The sequence below is a fragment of the Salmo salar genome, chromosome 24, assembly GCF_965601325.2.
Source record: "Salmo salar chromosome 24, fSalSal1, whole genome shotgun sequence".
Taxonomy (NCBI): domain Eukaryota; kingdom Metazoa; phylum Chordata; class Actinopteri; order Salmoniformes; family Salmonidae; genus Salmo; species Salmo salar.
The window spans coordinates 5,998,163-6,017,417 of NC_138314.1; the positions used below are offsets into that span (position 1 = coordinate 5,998,163).

The 19,255-nt window shown below is 42.1% G+C and overlaps 1 protein-coding gene across 1 annotated transcript in view; it reads left to right on the forward strand.

Moving 5' to 3' along the window:
- The first annotated feature begins 268 nt into the window (after positions 1 to 268).
- Positions 269 to 19,255, forward strand: part of LOC106585216 (whirlin) — a 115,887-nt gene continuing 96,900 nt past the window's right edge. The window contains exon 1 of the mRNA XM_014171177.3: positions 269 to 1,676. Within this exon, the coding sequence (XP_014026652.3) occupies positions 918 to 1,676 (759 nt within the window). The 5' untranslated portion in view covers positions 269 to 917. The remainder of the gene's footprint in view (positions 1,677 to 19,255) is intronic.

Sequence of the window (19,255 nt, forward strand, 5' to 3'; positions counted from 1 at the left end):
CTCTTGATGCCACTCTCACTAGCCTGGGTAGATCGCATGGACATTATGGAACTATCTTATGTAAGGTAAATGAACTGGAGCGTAGGGATACTGTAGCTGGAAACGTCCATTATTTATGTGCGTTACTTCAATGAGAACAACTCACGTATTGCCAAGCATCTGGATGTGTGGATGTGTAACGCCTCGCAATCCGCTGTCAGTTTCTCAGCAACACACACGCATACTGCACACACCTGCGTCATTTCCTAATCAGAAAAGATCTGAGTGAATGAGCAAGTGCGGAGCTTTTAAGTAACAATATGAAATATTCTTCCCCGATAGAGGAAGACCAGCTACCTTGCAATTGAAGGGGACACTGAAACGAACGAGAAACAACCAGCTTTATTATCATTGACCAAAATGAAAATGATGACATAGGTAGGCTACAAAGATGACCAATTGCGAACTGTTTTGCTCCCAGACAACCCAGAAGAACACATTCAGGTGCCACGTTTTGATAGCGTGTGTTTGTAGCGCAAGAGCGCGCGCATCTTGTCCGTCTTCTTTGTTATCCAGGATCATATTCAGTTGAATAAAAGTTGTTGTTGTTGTGAGAAGTCTAGAAATATTCCTCTGCTTCACGAGTATTTTTGCCAACTTTTTGAAGCAATTATTTTCTCACCATCATCTACGGATCTACCGTGCACCTTCACACAAACCGGACTCTCCATAAATAGGTGAATATCGAAGATGCGGCGGCAATGGAGAGCTGTTATTATTTGATGCTTCCGACAGGCATTATTGGAAAGATGCCACTTTTCAAAGATGACTTCCTCCAAGAATCACTGTGCGGTCATGTGTTTTCGGAGCGGAGAGCCATAGCAGTATTTCAAATGCATGATCTGACTGGGGTGTGCTGTTTACGGTAAAGCTGTAGCATGATGAGCAGTGATTTGGAGCGCGTTTCACTCAATTCAACGACGGCTAACTCGGGAACTGGGTCGGGTGGCCGCGCGCTGTCAGCAAACGTTCGGAAGCTGCACAACGCGCTCAACCTGCTGCTCACAGACTTCGAGAGAGAACAGTTCATACACTGTCTCAATGTCTACCATGCAAAGCGCAACGTCTTCGATTTAGTTCAAACTCTCAAAATAATCCTCAACACGCCAAACAAAAGACAACTCCTCCCCATGTTGCGGTTGGTCATTCCGCGCTCAGACCAGCTGTTGTTTGACCAGTATACTTCCGAGGGCCTATATCTTAAAACGGACCATCTACCGCAAAACAGTGGTAACAACCCCGAAAGCTCTGGAAGAGAAGTAGGCAATGCTGCAAACCACCATGTCCCAATTCCCACTGCTCACTGTATGAACCCTCATGATCTCTCTTGTTATGCATCACCAGGAGCGTGTCCCGGCAAGGATGGTTTCAGCACCACTGCTGATGGGACCGCTCCCCAGGCTTTCATCCAGGGGGAGGCTTTTGGAGAGATCCGCCAAGTGACACTGAGACGCAGAAAGAGCAATGAGGGTTTAGGGTTCAGCATCCGGGGAGGCTCCGAGCACGATGTGGGAATATATGTGTCGCTAGTAGAACCCGGATCTTTCGCTGAGAACGAGGGATTGAGGGTCGGTGATCAGATAGTGACTGTTAACGACATGCTGTTTGACAGACTCTCACACATGGAGGCAGTCAAGGTAGGCTGTGTGGCTGTGTGTGTGTGTTTGTGTGTCTGGGACAGCCTCCTTGAAGCAGGGATAGATTGGTTGTCACCTCAAATCTCATTTTGTGTGTGTGTGTGTGTGTGTGTGTGTGTGTGTGTGTGTGTGTGTGTGTGTGTGTGTGTGTGTGTGTGTGTGTGTGTGTGTGTGTGTGTACACGGATATCCCTATCAAGTGGCGATTTTAGCATATAAATCTTGGTGGGGAAAACAAACTTTTTTTTAATGCATTCCAGGAAAGCCACTACACAACACAACATTAAACAATACATTAATTGCTCTATAATGGTGACAAACGGTGCCCACAAACTGTTAGGGCCTGCATAAAGAGTCCCAACACCTTACCACTTCTACGCCTGGCTATCAGTTGAGCCTTGTCTGGCAGCAAAACAGTTCATTCAGCCTCATTTACTGCCTTTTAGCTAAACATATGGCTGACTTGCTGAAACATTTTTTTCAGTTTCCACTGACAATTGAGATGTAAAAACGATGGCATAGGGGGTGACGTGCGGATAAGAGGCAATCTGTAATTTTGATTAATACATTAATGAGCGAGCAAGGATGAACGTAGTCAATGTAACTATTTGTTCTTCACTTTTGAAATGTACAGCGACAGAATTCAGAACATGGACCTTTATTACAGTATTCTCCCTATAAACCAAGTCAGAACCGTAATATAAATAAAGGGGTCATATAAGCAGACAGTGAAAGGTCTTACAATATTAAATGCTTACATTTCTCTAAAACAGGCTATAGGCTACATGTGCACCACCAAGTCAGAACAGTAGGCTAAATTATGAGGGGAAAATTGACAGCTTACTACACAACATACACTTAGTATTACTTTCTTAGCTACAGTATATATTTCTCCCTGGAATATTACATCATTTATGCAGCTGGAGCATACAAGACATTTTTGGACTCAACTTGTTGTGCTGTGCTCACTTGAACAGGATTGTTGGCGCAGCGGTCTTTGTCATAAAAGTTAGGCATTCTCTGAATTTATGGTGCTTTCAAGACAACTGGGAACTCGGGGAAAAAAAACAAGGTTGAATCCTGATGACTTCAGTGATCTTCAGGTCGGAGCTCTAGAATGAGGCCCGAGTTCCCAACTTGCAATTCCGAGTTGGATGACCATTGAACATGTATTTTCCCAGTCGTAGCTTGCTAGCTAATATTTTGAAAGTATGATGTCGACATGATCAGTCCAATCAAAGCTACTGTAGATATAACGTAATTTGACAATTTTATCTGTGGCCAATGACCTTGAGCCTTCTTGGATGGACACTTATAATGTAACTCTATGGCAGCACCCAAAGTGCTTTAATTTTTAAGCTCTACCCGTAGATTTTGCAGTGATGTAGTGTCCCCATGAGTGACACAACACTGAGCCAAGCATGGCGCAACTAGAGAACATTACCAACCCCTACACTCCGTATTTTCCGCTGGCTGCCCCACCACCACAGAAAGCACTGAGCTAGGCTGAAACACCTGCATTTAGACAGTGGCAACGATGTTGATTATGAACATGGTCTCTTGCCTGCTAATGCCTGCAATGCAGTGAAGAACACAATATGACAACAATAACATCTAATGTAACTGGCCCCTCTAATAGTACAACTGGCCCCAGCTTGGCCACCCCAGTTGAAATGGTCTAGAACCACCACTGGTTTGTATGCGGCTATATTAACTAAATGTTATTTTAAAAAATAACATTGTTTGCTAACTGATATGTGACACATATTAATGCCAAAATAGCATGCAAAACAGGCAAAACCCCCACGTGCCCTGAATGACGGGTCGCCACTGTCCCTATCCATAGTGCATATGCTAAATAGAGAAGCTGAATAAAACAGAAGAAACCAAGACACAGGGTAGTAGTAGCAATGATGCCCAGTTCCTATACACCATAATGTGACATTAATAAACACACAAAAGCTCTTTTTACATCTCAAATGGCACAATATTCTTTATAAAAGGGCACTACTTTTGACCAGGAGCCATAAAAGGCCCTTGTCAACTGTAGTGCTCTCATAAGGTATTGTGTGCCATTTGGGAGACAATTCATGTCTGTTAACCTGTCTGGGCGAGCAAGCGTCCCACCCTAGTCAACAGCCAGTGGAATCGCGTGGCGCGAAATACAAATACCTAAAAAATGCTATAACTTCAATTTCTCAAACATATGACTATTTTACACCTTTTTAAAGACAAGACTCTCGTTAATCTAACCACATTGTCCGATTTCAAAAAGGCTTTACAGCGAAAGCAAAACATTAGATTGTCAGGAGAGTACCCTGCCAAAAATAATCACTCAGCCATTTTCCAAGCAAGCATATATGTCACAAAAACCAAAACCACAGCTAAATGCAGCACTAACCTTTGATGATCTTCATCAGATGACACTCCTAGGACATTATGTTATACAATACATGCATGTTTTGTTCAATCAAGTTCATATTTATATAAAAAACCAGCTTTTTACATTAGCATGTGATGTTCAGAACTAGCATACCCAGTGAAAACTTCCGGTGAATTTACTAAATTACTCACGATAAACGTTCAGAAAATACATACATTATTTTAAGAATTATAGATACAGAACTCCTTTATGCAATCGCGGTGTCAGATTTTTAAATAGCTTTTCGGCGAAAGCACATTTTGCAATATTCTGAGTACATAGCTCGGCCATCACGGCTAGCTATTTTGACAACCACCAAGTTTGGGACTCATTAAACTCAGAATTACTATTAGAAAAATTTGATTACCTTTGCTGTTCTTCGTCAGAAAGCACTCCCAGGACTTCTACTTCAACAACAAATGTTGTTTTGGTTCCAAATAATCCATAGTTATATTCAAATAGCTCCGTTTTGTTCGTGCGTTCAGGTCACTATCCTAAGGGTGACGCGCGAGCGCATTTCGTGACAAAACATTTCAAAATATTCCATTACTGTACTTCGAAGCATGTCAAATGCTGTTTAAAATCAATTTTAATGCTATTTTTCTCGTAAAATAGCGATAATATTCCAACCGGGCGACGTTGTATTCATTCAAAGGCTGAAAGAAAAAAATTTAGAATTCTCGTGAATGCGCCTCTCAGTCTCACTGTCCCCAGGCTGACCACTCACAAATTCTCCTGCTGTTCTTCGCCCAGAGACCGCAGACACCCCATTCCACTTTCTGGCGCCTTCTGAGAGCCAATGGAAGCCTTAGAAAATGTCACATTACAGCACAGATGCTGTATTTTCGATAGAGATGCAACAGAAGGACAACAAATTGTCAGACAGGGCACTTCCTGTATGGAATCTTCTCAGGTTTTGGCCTGCCATATGAGTTCTGTTATACTCACAGACACCATTCAAACAGTTTTAGAAACTTTAGAGTGTTTTCTATCCAAATCTACTAATTATATGCATATTCTCGTTTCTGGGCAAGAGTAGTAACCACTTTAAATCGGGTACGTTTTTTATCCGGCCGTGCAAATACTGCCCCCTAGCCCCAACAGGTTAAAACCTCTCTAGGCTAGGTGGGACGGTAGCGTCCCACCTGACCAACATCCAGTGAAAGTGCAGGGCGCCAAATTCAAACTACAGAATTGTAAATATTTAACATTCTTGAAAATACACATGCAATATGTCAAAATAAAGCTTAACTTCTTGTTAATCCAGCCAAGGTGTCAGATTTCAAAAAGGCTTTACGGCGAAAGCAAACCATGCGATTATCTGAGGACAGCACAGCACCATAGAAATGGATAACAATACATTTCAACCAGGCAGGTGGCGACACAAAAGTCAGAAATAATGATAATTCATGCCTTACCTTTGAGGATCTTCTTCTGTTGGCACTCCAATATGTCCAAGAAACATCACAAATGGTCCTTTTGTTCGATAAACTCCTTTTTTATATCCCCCAAATGTCCATTTATTTGGCGCGTTTGATTCAGAAAAACACTGGTTCCAACTCGCCCAACATGACTACAAATGATCTAATAAGTTACCTGTAAACTTTGTCCAAACATTTTAAACAAGTTTCCTAATCCATCCTTAGGTATCCTAAAACGTAAATAATCGATCAAATTTAAGACGGAATATACTGTGTTCAATAGCGGACAAAATCAAAGTGGAGCGAGCTACAGGTCGCGCACCCCAAACAAAACAGTCCACTTGGCTTGACTCTCATTCTGAATAGCCGTACTTCTTCATTTCTCAAAGGAAAAACATCAACCAATTTCTAAAGACTGTTGACATCTAGTGGAAGCTATAGGAACTGCAACCAGGTCTCTCATAAATCTAGTTGACCATAGAAATCTAATTGAAAACACAGTGAACTCAAATGTTATTTTTTTCCTGGATGGTTTGTCCTCGGGGTTTCGCCTGCCAAATAAGTTCTGTTATACTCACAGACATTTTTTTTAACACTTTTAGAAATTAGGGTGTTTTCTATCCAAATCTACCAATTATATGCATATCCTTTACTTTGGGCATGCTTTTCATCCGGATGTCAAAATACCGCCCCCTATCCCAAAGAAGTTTTTAAGGAAAAAGGACAGGACCAGTGAAAAGCAAACTAGTAATGTAGTCTTGTCTGCTGAAACAGAGCGACAGAGAGTGTCATGTGGGATACTACATCAGTTGCTTACCTCTCTAGGCTAGGCGGGACGAATTCGTCCCACCTACGTAACAGCCACTTGCAGCCTGTGGCGCGATTTTCAAAACCTTAAAAATCCTATTACTTCAATTTCTCAAACATATGACTATTTTACAGCCATTTAAAGATAAGACTCTCGTTAATCTAACCACACTGTCCGATTTCAAAAAGGCTTTACAACGAAAGCAAAACATTAGATTATGTCAGCAGAGTACCAAGCCAGAAATAATCAGACACCCATTTTTCAAGCCAGCATATAATGTCACCAAAACCCAGAAGACAGCTAAATGCAGCACTCACCTTTGATGATCTTCATCAGATGACAACCCTAGGACATTATGTTATACAATACATGCATGTTTTGTTCAATCAAGTTCATATTTATATCAAAAACCAGCTTTTTACATTAGCATGTGACGTTCAGAACTAGCATACCCCCCGCAAACTTCCGGGGAATTCGCTAACATTTTACTAAATTACTCACGATAAACGTTCACAAAAAGCATAACAATTATTTTAAGAATTATAGATACAGACCTCCTCTATGCACTCGATATGTCCGATTTTAAAATAGCTTTTTGGTGAAAGCACATTTTGCAATATTCTAAGTACATAGCCCAGGCATCACGGGCTCGCTATTTAGACACCCGGCAAGTTTAGCACTCACCATAATCATATTTACTATTATAAAAATGTCATTACCTTTTGTTGTCTTCGTCAGAATGCACACCCAGGACAGCTACTTCAATAACAAATGTTGGTTTGGTCCAAAATAATCCATCGTTATATCCGAATAGCGGCGTTTTGTTCGTGCGTTCCAGACACTATCCGAAATAGTAAAGAAGTGTCACGCGCTTGGCGCAATTCCTGACAATAAAATTCAAAGTATTCCATTGCCGTACGTCGAAGCATGTCAACCGCTGTTTAAAATCAATTTTTACGTCATTTTTCTCGTAGAAAAGCGATAATATTCCGACAGGGAATCTCCTTTTCGGCAAACAGAGGAAAAAATCCCAAAGGCGGGGGCGGTCGGGGTCACGCGCATAAGCTAGTGTCTCTTGATGGGCCACTTGAGAAAGGCGATAATGTGTTTCAGCCTGGGGCTGGAATGACGACATTCTGTTTTTTCCCGGGCTCTGAGAGCCTATGGAAGACGTGGGAAGTGTCACGTTAGAGCAGAGATCCTTAGTAAATGATAGAGATGGAAAAGAAGTTCAACAAATGGTCAGACAGGCCACTTCCTGTAAAGGAATCTCTCAGGTTTTGACCTGCCATTTGAGTTCTGTTATACTCACAGACACCATTCAAACAGTTTTAGAAAATGTAGGGTGTTTTCTATCCATATGTAATAAGTATATGCATATTCTAGTTACTGAGTAGGAGTGGTAACCAGATTAAATCGGGTATGTTTTTTATCCAGCCGTGTCAATGCTGCCCCCTAGCCCTAACAGGTTTTAAGGTCCAGTTTAAGACGCTAGTTTTAATCCCATCAAAATCAATGTTGTATTTTATTCTACATCACTGATCACAGATTCATGCTCCCTACCATAGCCTGTGTCTCCAATGCGATCTTAGCTGAATGTATAGTGCAGATACTGGGGCAGTCCCAAATGTTACCCTATCCCCTATATAGTGCACTAAAAGTAGTATGAAATTGAAAGTGGACTTGTAAGTGGAACGTAAAGTAAAGTGGAGGGGGCAGGGTGAGTGGAGTGCAGTGGAGTGGAGGGAGATGAATACAGGCAGCAGAGTGAGAGTGTGTGTCTCAAATGGCTGCATATTCTCTATAAAGTGCACTACTTTTGCCCAGAACCCATATGGTGCCATTTAGTGCATTGTAAGGAATAGGGTGCGGTGCCATTTAGGACTCAATCAGACAGTGTAATGCCTGGTTCTCTTATCTAGTCAGGAAAATGAATGTGTTTCACATAGTGACATTATTTGTGTGGTTGCTATCAGTGGGGTCTTTTGTTGTCACAGCAGGTGTGTTTTATCAGTGCTGCTGTCTGTGTTCGTCAGGCTGTCTGTCACAAGACATTGTATGGCAAATGCCATCTGATTTCACCCAGTCAGACTTGAATACACAACCTGCAGCTTTCTGTTGTTGCAAAATAAAAGCCCTTTCAGAGGATTCAGAATTGATTGATGTATAATTTAAGACCAAATAAAGAACCTTTTTCAACACAGTCAAAGAAAATTAGGCTATTTTGGATCACTTTAGAAAGAAAACAACTGTTTTCCAAAGTTAACATGTCCAGTCATTTATTTAATCAAATACTGAGTCAAAATATGAATAGATATTTTTTATTAAATAAACATTTCTTGTATTGGATATGTTTATCTTTTGAAGTTTCTGTTTGTTTGCCTCAAAATGCTTGCCTCAAAATGAGGGATTTAGAATGGTTGGGCCTTGGCAGAATCATATATTAAGATATGATTTAAGTATATCTAAATATATGGATGTTGGTCTTGGTGGTTATTGCTCAGCAGGCTGCTAATTGTGCCTGAATAGAGGAGTCTCTGAAGGGCAGACAAATAGGGTTGTGTTGTCTTACTTATTAAGTTTTGAATGGGTTCAGCTTGTTATGTTAGGAACCTGGTAATTATGAGTCAATGTATTGTTGTTGGTCTTCGGTTTTTCTCAAGGTACAGATCTAGATGGACACTGATAAAAGATCAAACCAGATGTATTCTCCCAACTGAATGCTTCAGCTGGATAGCATACTGTTACACAGTTCTTTATATACAGTGCATGTAGCAAATGTCACAGGAGGATTGCACAGGCTGGGCCAGATGGCTATTCTTCCTCCTTGAGTTACAGTTCCTCTCTCTGCATCCTGTTATTCTCACTCCGCTCCCCAACTTCGACGTTGAAGACCATCTCCCATCTTCCCACAGGAACTAGACTGGTGGGCAGTAACTCAAACACGACCTTATCATAACCCAGACAGATGGCTTCTGTCCAACTGCAAAGCATGTTCTAATCCCAGACAGATGGCTCCTATCCAACTCTTATAGAATCGTACTTGCACTCAGAGACAGGCTCCTTCTGTACTTGTCAGTACTTGTCCATTTGCCCATGTGTAACACACATACAGTGCATTTGGAAAGTATTCGGACCCCTTGACTTTTTCCACATTTTATTACGTTATAGCCTTATTCTAAAATGGATTAAAAAAATATATATCCTCATCAATCTACACACAATACATAATAATGACAAAGCAAAAACAGGTTTTTAGAAATATTTGCAAATGTATTAAAAATAAAAACGGAAATAACTTATTTAGATAAGTATTCAGACCCTTTGCTATGAAACTCGAAATTGAGCTCAGGTACATCCTGTTTCCATTGTTCATCCTTGAGATGTTTCTACAACTTCATTGGAGTCCACCTGTGGTAGATTCAAATGATTGGACATGAAATGGAAAGGCACACACATGTCTATTTAAGGTCCCACAGTTGACAGTGCATGTCAGAGCAAAACCAAGTCATGAGGGCGAAGGAATTGTCTTGTAGAGCTCTGAGACAGGATTGTGTCGAGGCACAGATCTGGGGAAGAGTGGCAACATTTTTTGGCAGCATTGAAGGTCCCCGAGAACACGGTGGCCTCCATCATTCTTAAATGGAAGCAATTTGGAACCACCAAGACTCTTCCTAGAGTTGGCTGCATGGCCAAACTGAGCAATCGGAGGAGAAGGGCCTTGGTCAGGGAGGTGACAAAGAACCCGACTGTCACTCTGACAGAGCTCTACAGTTCCTCTGTGGAAATGGGAGAAACTTCCAGAAGGACAACCATCTCTGCTGCACACCACCAATCAGGTCTTTATGGTAGAGTGGTCAGACGGAAGCCACTCCTCAGTAAAAGGTACATGACAGCCCACTTGGAGTTTGCCAAAAGGCACCTAAAGAACTCTCAGACCATGAGAAACAAGATTCTCTGGTCTGATGAAACCAAGATTGAACTCTTGGGCCCGAATGCCAAGCGTCACGTCTGGAGGAAATCTGGAACCATCCATACGTTTTTTTATTTTTTATTTAACCTTAATTTAATTTAACTAGGCAAGTCGGTGAAACATGGTGGTGGCAGAATTATGCTGTGGGGATGTTTTTCAGCTGGAAGGGACTGGGAGACTAGTCAGGATCGAGGGAAAGATGAACAGAGAGATCCTTGATGAAAACCTGCTCCAGAGCGCACAGACTGGGGCAAAGGTTCACCTTCCAACAGGACAACGACCCTAAGCACACAGCAAAGACATTGCAAGAATGGCTTCCGGACAATTCTCTGAATGTCCTTAAGTGGCCCAGCCAGGGCCCGGACTTGAATCCGATCATACATCTCTGGGGTATTATGTGTAGATTGATTAGGTGGATTTTTTAAAATACATTTTAGAAGAAGGCTGTAATGTAACAAAGTGTGGAAAAAGTCAAGGGGTCTGAATACTTTCCAAATGCACTGTATGTGTGTTACACATGGGCAAATGGTCAAGGAGTTTGAATACTTTCTGAATGCACTGTTGGTTCAATTTAACCCATAACTAGATAATTACTACTGATAAGCTAATTATACTATACATGAAAAGGTGCTCAGGTCACTACGGTCTCTAATAGTCTTTACACAGTTGAACCATTACAAAGAGCTCCAGTTACATAAGTGGCCATATATATTTTCATAAAATGTGTAAAAGCCTTAACTCGCTTAATACGGTTTCCATAAGCAATGTTGACATTAGAATGCAGTTAAAACCACCTCTTCCGAGCGATTTTACTAATGCGCTCTAGTGTACCTAAAATAAATTAAAATGGTTTTCCAGTGTGTTTGTCGCTGTTATTTTTTTAAGCATTCATATTTTTTATGGAAAAAGGGTTATTAACTCATAACGTTATGGGAAAAGGGTTTTTGTTCCAGATAACTGATAAGATCCACAGGATGAAATTGTCATTTTATATAACTGTTACATCACTTTTCAGTTTTTGTCTTCTATCCGTTCCCAGCAGACTCCTATCCCAGCAGACTCCTATCAGTTCCTAAGGCCTGTACCACCCTGCTGTGCTGCTATGATTTCCCTGCAGAGAGAGACTGTGGCTCCCTCTCAGTTATTCATTGGTCTCGATCCCCATCTCATCAAGAACTAAATAATTCATTAAAGCTTTTAATTAAGCAGGCAGCATTTAAGGCAGGGAGCAACAAGGCTAATGCTTCCTCTCTTGTGCTACTTCAAAGGATACGTCACAAATGGCACCCTATTCCCTATATAGTGCACTACTTTAGTAGTGTAGTGCACTATTTAGGAAATAGAATGCCATTTGAGACGTAGACAAAGTGCCACTGTATGTATGCCAGACAGGAAGCAGCTGGAGGGAGTGAGCAGTTATATACATTTACGTAGACATTTTTGTGATTTAGCAGACACTCTTATCCAGAGCGACTTACAGTAGTGAATGCATACATTTACATACCTTTTTTGTGCTGGTATACTCTTCATTGTTTATCCGGTGCTGTTATGGAACACATACAGTGTAATATATTCAAATCTCATATTACTTTAAGCCTGTATGTTTCTCTGTAAAAGAGCTGGGGGGAGTGCAGCTGAAGTGAAATGGAAACTTTGGTCTATGGGGTTTTACCTACATGGTTCTCCCCTGCAGTGTTGTGACTCTTTTTTCACAGTAAACCAAACAGCCTGGCAAGGAGCTTATATCGGTCACTCTTATCTGCATTCTCTCCCTCTCTCTTTTCCTCCCTCTCTCTCTCTTTCACACGCTCACGCACACGCTCTCACACACGCATGCGCGCACACACACACACACACACACACACACACACACACACACACACACACACACACACACACACAGAGGAATTTGCTGAAGGCAAGACAGCCCTCACAGTCTTGTGAATAGCTAATACTCTTACTCGTCCTCTCCATTCATTCAGGAGGAAGTAGATGAAGCAGAAACAAGCTGTGCTGAATTCCCACCGCTCTGGAACAGACCTCTAACCAATACTGCTGCTGCTATTTATATAGCGTGATACACAGGGGCAATTGAGTTTTTCATGTAACCTAACAAATAGCGAATGTCATGACAAAAGCTTTAGAGAAACGGTACCGTTATATAATGGCGGAGTGTGAATAAAGAGGTGAATAATAAGCAAATAATTAAATAAATAGATATCAAGGGAAGGAGCAGCAGTTGTGCTCAGCTGCCATGGCGTGGTCAGTATTATCAAAGTGGATCCCAGCCAGGCTTGGGCTGCATCCCAAATGGCACCCTGTTCCCTATATAGTGCACTCCTTTAGACCAGGGACCATAAGGCTCTGGTCAAAAATAGTGCACTATGTAGGCAATAGGGTGCCATTTGGGACGCATTTGGGACGCAGTTCAACCATTGATTCATCAAAGAGCTATTTTGCTTTGAGGGGGCAGCAGTGTTTTTTTGAGATGTTTGAAATGTTGAGTTATAGTTGAATCAATTGGGTGGGTTCTCATCCCATGCACAAAATGTGTGCTATATATCTTCTCTTCCTTACTGAGGCACCATGGAGGGCCCTGCAGGGCCTAACATACTCCAGCACAGCTCTCTCCACGAGATGTAAGAAAAGAGGACGACATGAGACTCACCTCAACCATCTCTCAAAATCATGCCCTCTTTTTATACTTCTGGGCCTGTATTCATAAAGTGTATTCAACACTGCACCAAAGGACTGAGAATGAACATATTGAAGCTGCCCAAGGTTGAATGTAAGATGCTAACTAATGCACTTTACATGAGTTCTTGTTATTTGTAGTCTGAGATTAGTGTATGGCTCAGATCAGCCCTAGCCCATACATGTCCCCCCCCGCCCCCTAGTTCTGACTGACTTTGTCCCTGGCTTCATTACTGAACTGTCATCCCCATTATATGTGCTGCTTCTCTTTATCAAAGCCACCTGTCTGTCACCTTCTCCCCCATCTTCCTTTCTTTCCTTTTTTCTTTCTTTTTCACCTGTCTCCTGTCACCAGTGATCCATTTCTTGTCACCCATCTTTCAACTCTTTTGCTTTCTCTGTATCTCTCGCTCTCTCTCTGGACCTATATTCCTTTCTTTCTTCTGTCTCCCTTTCACTGCTAAAGCATATCTTCCTGTCCTTCTCTCTTTGCTCTGTCTTCCCTGGACAATACTGTGTATCTCACTCTACCACTCACTCAGAATACCAACCAACAGCCCTCTACAGAGAGAAACATTTAAACTGATATGCTTCAGCAGCACATCAAGCCAGTCTGTCCGTCAGACAGCAGTGGAATGGATGGATAGATAGACAGGCAGTAGTAAATTCTGTGTTTTATGGAGCTGTTAGAGCATTGTGCTGTAGCTTGTAATTACTGTCTGAAATGAAGATACTTGGGCTCTAGACTCCATCTCAGGCTACATCCAAAATGGCACCCTATAGAGTGCAGTACTTTCGACCAACTCAGTGGCCTTGTGGTTAATGTGTCTGCACTGAGATTGGAAGGTTGGGAGTTCAATCCCTTGCTAAGCAATACCAAAGACAGTAAAAATGGAAACCGGTGTGTCTCTGCTTAGCACTCAGCATTATGGAGATAGATTGGGGGTAAGACCCTGTGATAGACTAGAGTCCAGGGAGTGAACTTGTACATGAAGCTGTCTCATGCTACAGAAACAGGAGCCAAGGCTTGTGGAAGGCTACTTCCTTACTATGGGCCGTGTGGGATGCAGAACAATCTCAGGCTCCCAGGAGAACTATGGGCCCAATAATGAAAGGTCCAGACAGGTGACATCCTCACATTATGATAAACTGGACCTTGAGAGTAGTCTTTACCACTATTAGTTGCAAATCTTGGCTTGAGGTAATTGGATGATTATAGGTATTGCTGTAATATGAGCATTAAGATTATCTGGTTTTGGGTGCGAAAATTATATAATTTTTTTATTTATTTTACCTTAATTTAGCCAGGTAGGCCAGTTGAGAACAAGTTCTCATTTACAACTGCGACCTGGCCAAGATAAAGCAAAGCAGTGCGACACAAACAACAATACAGAGTTACACATGGAACAAACAAACGCACAGTCAATAACACAATAGAAAAAATCTATATACAGTGAGGGAAAAAAGTATTTGATCCCCTGCTGATTTTGTACGTTTGCCCACTGACAAAGAAATGATCAGTCTATAATTTTAATGGTAGGTTTATTTGAACAGTGAGAGACAGAATAACAAAAAAATCCAGAAAAACGCATGTCAAAGATGTTATAAATTGATTTGCATTTTAACTTCTATGGGCTAGGTGGCGCAGGACACAGTCCTCCGCTAGCGCAGGACACAGCCAGTGAAATATCAGGGCGGCAAATTCAAAAACAACAATATGTCATAATTCAACTTTCTCAAACATACAACTATTTTACACCATTTTAAAAATACACTTCTCCTTGATGTAACCACATTGTCCGATTTCAAAAAGGCTTTACAGCGAAAGCAAAACATTAGATTATTATTAGGAGAGTACATAGACAAAAATAATCACACAGCCATTTTCCAAGCAAGGACGTGTCAATAAAACCCAAAACACAGCTAAATGAAGCACTAACCTTTGACGATCTTCACCAGATGACACTCCTAGGACATTATGTTACACAATACATGTATGTTTTGTTTGATAAAGTTCATATTTATATCCAAAAACAGCATTTTACATTGGCGCGTGATGTTCAGAAAATGTATTCCCACCAAAACGTCCGGTGAATGTGCACATCAATTTACAAAAATACTAATCATAAACGTTGACAAAATATATAACAATTATTTAAAGAATTATAGATAGACTACCCCTGGGTGCAACCTAAACTCAGAATTAGTATTAGAAATATTCTCTTACCTTTGCTGATCTTCGTCAGAATGCACTCCCAGGACTGCTACTTCCACAAGAAATGTTGTTTTTGTTCGAAATAATCCATATTTATGTACAAATACCTCCGTTTTGTTCGTGCGTACAGATCACTTATCCAAAGGCATAACGCGCGAGCGCGGAACGAGAGACGAAAAGTCAAAATGTTCCATTACCGTACTTAGAAGCATGTCAAACACTGTTTAAAATCAATCTTTATGGTATTTTTAATGTCAAATTGCGATAATATTCCAACTGGACAATAGCATATTCATTCAAGAAGAAAAAGAAGGAACGGCGTGCTCGCGTTACCGCGCATATCCAATCCCTTTGTTGCCAGGCAGACCACTCAGTAACTGAGCTCCTATTATCTGCCCAGTGACAGGAAAATGCTCAAACCACTTTCTGAAGGCTTTAGAAAGCCAATGGAAGCCTTAAGAAGTGCAACATCACCCCACAGACACTGTAGCTTCGATAGAGAATCAAAAGAAGAACTACAATTCTCAGACTTTTCACTTCCTGCTTGGATTTGTCTCAGGTTTTTGCCTGCCATATGAGTTCTGTTATACTCACAGACACCATTCAAACAGTTTTAGGAACTTCAGAGTGTTTTCTATCCAAATCTACTAATAGTATGCATATTCTAGTTTCTGGGCCAGAGTAGTAACCTGTTTAAATTGGGTACGTTTTTCATCCGGCCGTGAAAATACTGCCCCCTAGCCCAGACAGGTTAATGAGGGAAATAAGTATTTGACCCCCTCTCAATCAGAAAGATTTCTGGCTTCCAGGTGTCTTTTATACAGGTAACGAGCTGAGATTAGGAGCACACTCTTAAAAGGGAGTGCTCCTAATCTCAGTTTGTTACCTGTATAAAAGACACCTGTCCACAGAAGCAATCAATCAATCAGATTCCAAACTCTCCACCATGGCCAAGACCAAAGAGCTCTCTAAGGATGTCAGGGACAAGATTGTAGACCTACACAAGGCTGGAATGGGCTACAAGACCATCGCCAAGCACCTTGGTGAGAAGGTGACAACAGTTGGTGCGATTATTCGCAAATGGAAGAAACACAAAAGAACTGTCAATCTCCCTCGGCCTGGGGCTCCATGCAAGACCTCACCTCGTGGAGTTGCAATGATCATGAGAACGGTGAGGAATCAGCCCAGAACTACACGAGAGGATCTTGTCAATGATCTCAATGCAGCTGGGACCATAGTCACCAAGAAAACAATTGGTAACACTACGCCGTGAAAGACTGAAATCCTGCAGCGCCCGCAAGGTCCCCCTGCTCAAAAACGCACATATAGATGCCCGTCTGAAGTTTGCCAATGAACATCTGAATGATTCAGAGGACAACTGGGTGAAAGTGTTGTGGTCAGATGAGACCAAAATGGAGCTCTTTGGCATCAACTCAACTCGCCGTGTTTGGAGGAGGAGGAATGCTGCCTAAGACCCCAAGAACACCATCCCCACCGTCAAACATGGAGTTGGAAACATTATGCTTTGGGGGTTTTTCTGCTAAGGGGACAGGACAACTTCACAGCATCAAAGGGACGATGGACGGGGCCATGTACCGTCAAATCTTGGGTGAGAACCTCCTTCCCTCAGCCAGGGCATTGAAAATGGGTCGTGGATGGGTATTCCAGCATGACAATGACCCAAAACACACGACCAAGGCAACAAAGGAGTGGCTCAAGAAGAAGCACATTAAGGTCCTGGAGTGGCCTAGCCAGTCTCCAGACCTTAATCGCATAGAAAATCTGTGGAGGGAGTTGAAGGTACGAGTTGCCAAACGTCAGCCCGAAACCTTAACGACTTGGAGAAGATCTGCAAAGAGGAGTGGGACAAAATCCCTCCTGAGATGGATGCAAACCTGGTGGCCAACTACAAGAAACATCTGACCTCTGTGATTGCCAACAAGGGTTTTGCCACCAAATAGTAAGTCATGTTTTGCAGAGGGGTCAAATACTTATCTCCCGCATTAAAATGCAAATATTTTCAAAATGTTTTCACATGCGTTTTTCTGGATTTTTTGGTTATTATTCTGTCTCTTACTGTTCAAATAAACCTACCATTAAAATTATAGACTGATCATTTCTTTGTCAGTGGGCAAACGTACAAAATCAGCAGGGGATCAAATACTTTTCCCCCTCACTGTACAGTGTGTGCAAATGAGGTAAGATTAGCGAGGTAAGGCAATAAATAGGCCGTAGTGGCGAGGTAATTACAATTTAGCAATTAAACACTGGAGTGATAGATGTGCAGAAGATGAATGTGCATGTAGTGATACTGGGGTGCAAAGGAGCAAAAAAATAAATAACACGGGGATGAGGTAGTTGGATGGGCTATTTACAGATGGGCAATGTACTGTGAGCTGCTCTGACAGCTGATGCTTAAAGTTAGTGAGGGAGATATGAGGATTCAGCTTCAGTGATTTTTGCAATTCGTTCCAATCATTGGCAGGAGAGAACTGGAAGGAAAGGAGGAATAGGCTTTCGGGGTGACCAGTGAAATATACCTGCTGGAGCGCGTGCTACGGGTGGGTGCTGCTATGGCGACCAGTGAGCTGAGATAAGGCGGGGCTTTACCTAGAAAAGACTTATAGATGACCTGGAGCCAGTGGGTTTGGCGACGAATATGAAGCGAGGGCCAGCCAACGAGAGCATACAGGTCGCAGTGGTGGGTAGTATATGGGGCTTTGGTGACAAAACAGATGGCACTGTGATAGACTGCATCCAATTTGCTGTGTAGAGTGTTGGAGGCTATTTTGTAAATGACATCGCCAAAGTCAAGGATCGGAAGAATAGTCAGTTTTACGAGGGTATGTTTGGCAGCATGAGTGAAGGATGCTTTGTTGCGAAATAGGAAGCCGATTCTAGATTTAATTTTGGATTGAAGATGCTTAATGTGAGTCTGGAAGGAGTGTTTACAGTCTAACCAGACACCTAGGTATTTGTAGTTGTCCACATATTGTAAGTCTGACCGTCCATAGTGATGCTGGACGGGCAGGCAGGTGCGGGCAGCGATCGGTTGAAGAGCATGCATTTAGTTTTACTTGCATTTAAGAGCAGTTGGAGGCCACGGAAGGACAGTTGTATGGCATTGAAGCTCGTCTGGAGGTTAGTTAACCTCTCTGGGACGTGGGACGCTAGCGTGAAATAGCAGGGCAGCAAATTCAAAACAACAAAAATCTCATAATTCAAATTTCGCAAACACACAAGTATTATACACCATTTTAAAGATAAGATGCTCCTTAATCCAACCACAGTGTCCGATTTCAAAAAGGCTTTATGGCGAAAGCATACCATTAGATTATGTTAGGACATGGCCTAAACAAGAAAAACCACACAGCCATTTTCCAAGCAAGGAGAGGCGTCACAAAAACCATAAATATCAAATCAAATCTATTTATATAGCCCTTCTTACATCAGCTGATATCTCAAAGGGCTGTACAGAAACCCAGCCTAAAACCCCAAACAGCAAGCAATGCAGGTGTAGAATCACGGTGGCTAGGAAAAACTCCCTAGAAAGGCCAAAACCTAGGAAGAAACCTTGAGAGGAACCAGGCTATGAGGGGTGGCCAGTCCACTTATGGCTGTGCCGGGTGGAGATTATAACAGCACATGGCCAAGATGTTCAAATGTTCATAAATGACCAGCATGGTCAAATAATAATAATCATAGTAGTTGTCGAGAGTAAGTGTCAGTTGGCTTTTTCATAGCCGATCTTTGAGAGTATCTCTACCGCTCCTGCTGTCTCTAGAGAGTTGAAAACAGCAGGTCTGGGACAGGTAGCACGTCCGGTGAACAGGTCAGGGTTCCAGCAGGTCTGGGACAGCAGGTGTGGGACAGGTAGCATGTCCGGTGAACAGGTCAGGGTTCCATAGCTGCAGGCAGAACAGTTGGAACTGGAGCAGCAGCACGGCCAGGTGAACTGGGGACAGCAAGGAGTCATCAAGCCAGGTAGTCCTGAGGCATGGTCGTAGGGCTCAGGTCCTCCGAGAGAGAGAAAGAAAGAAAGAATTA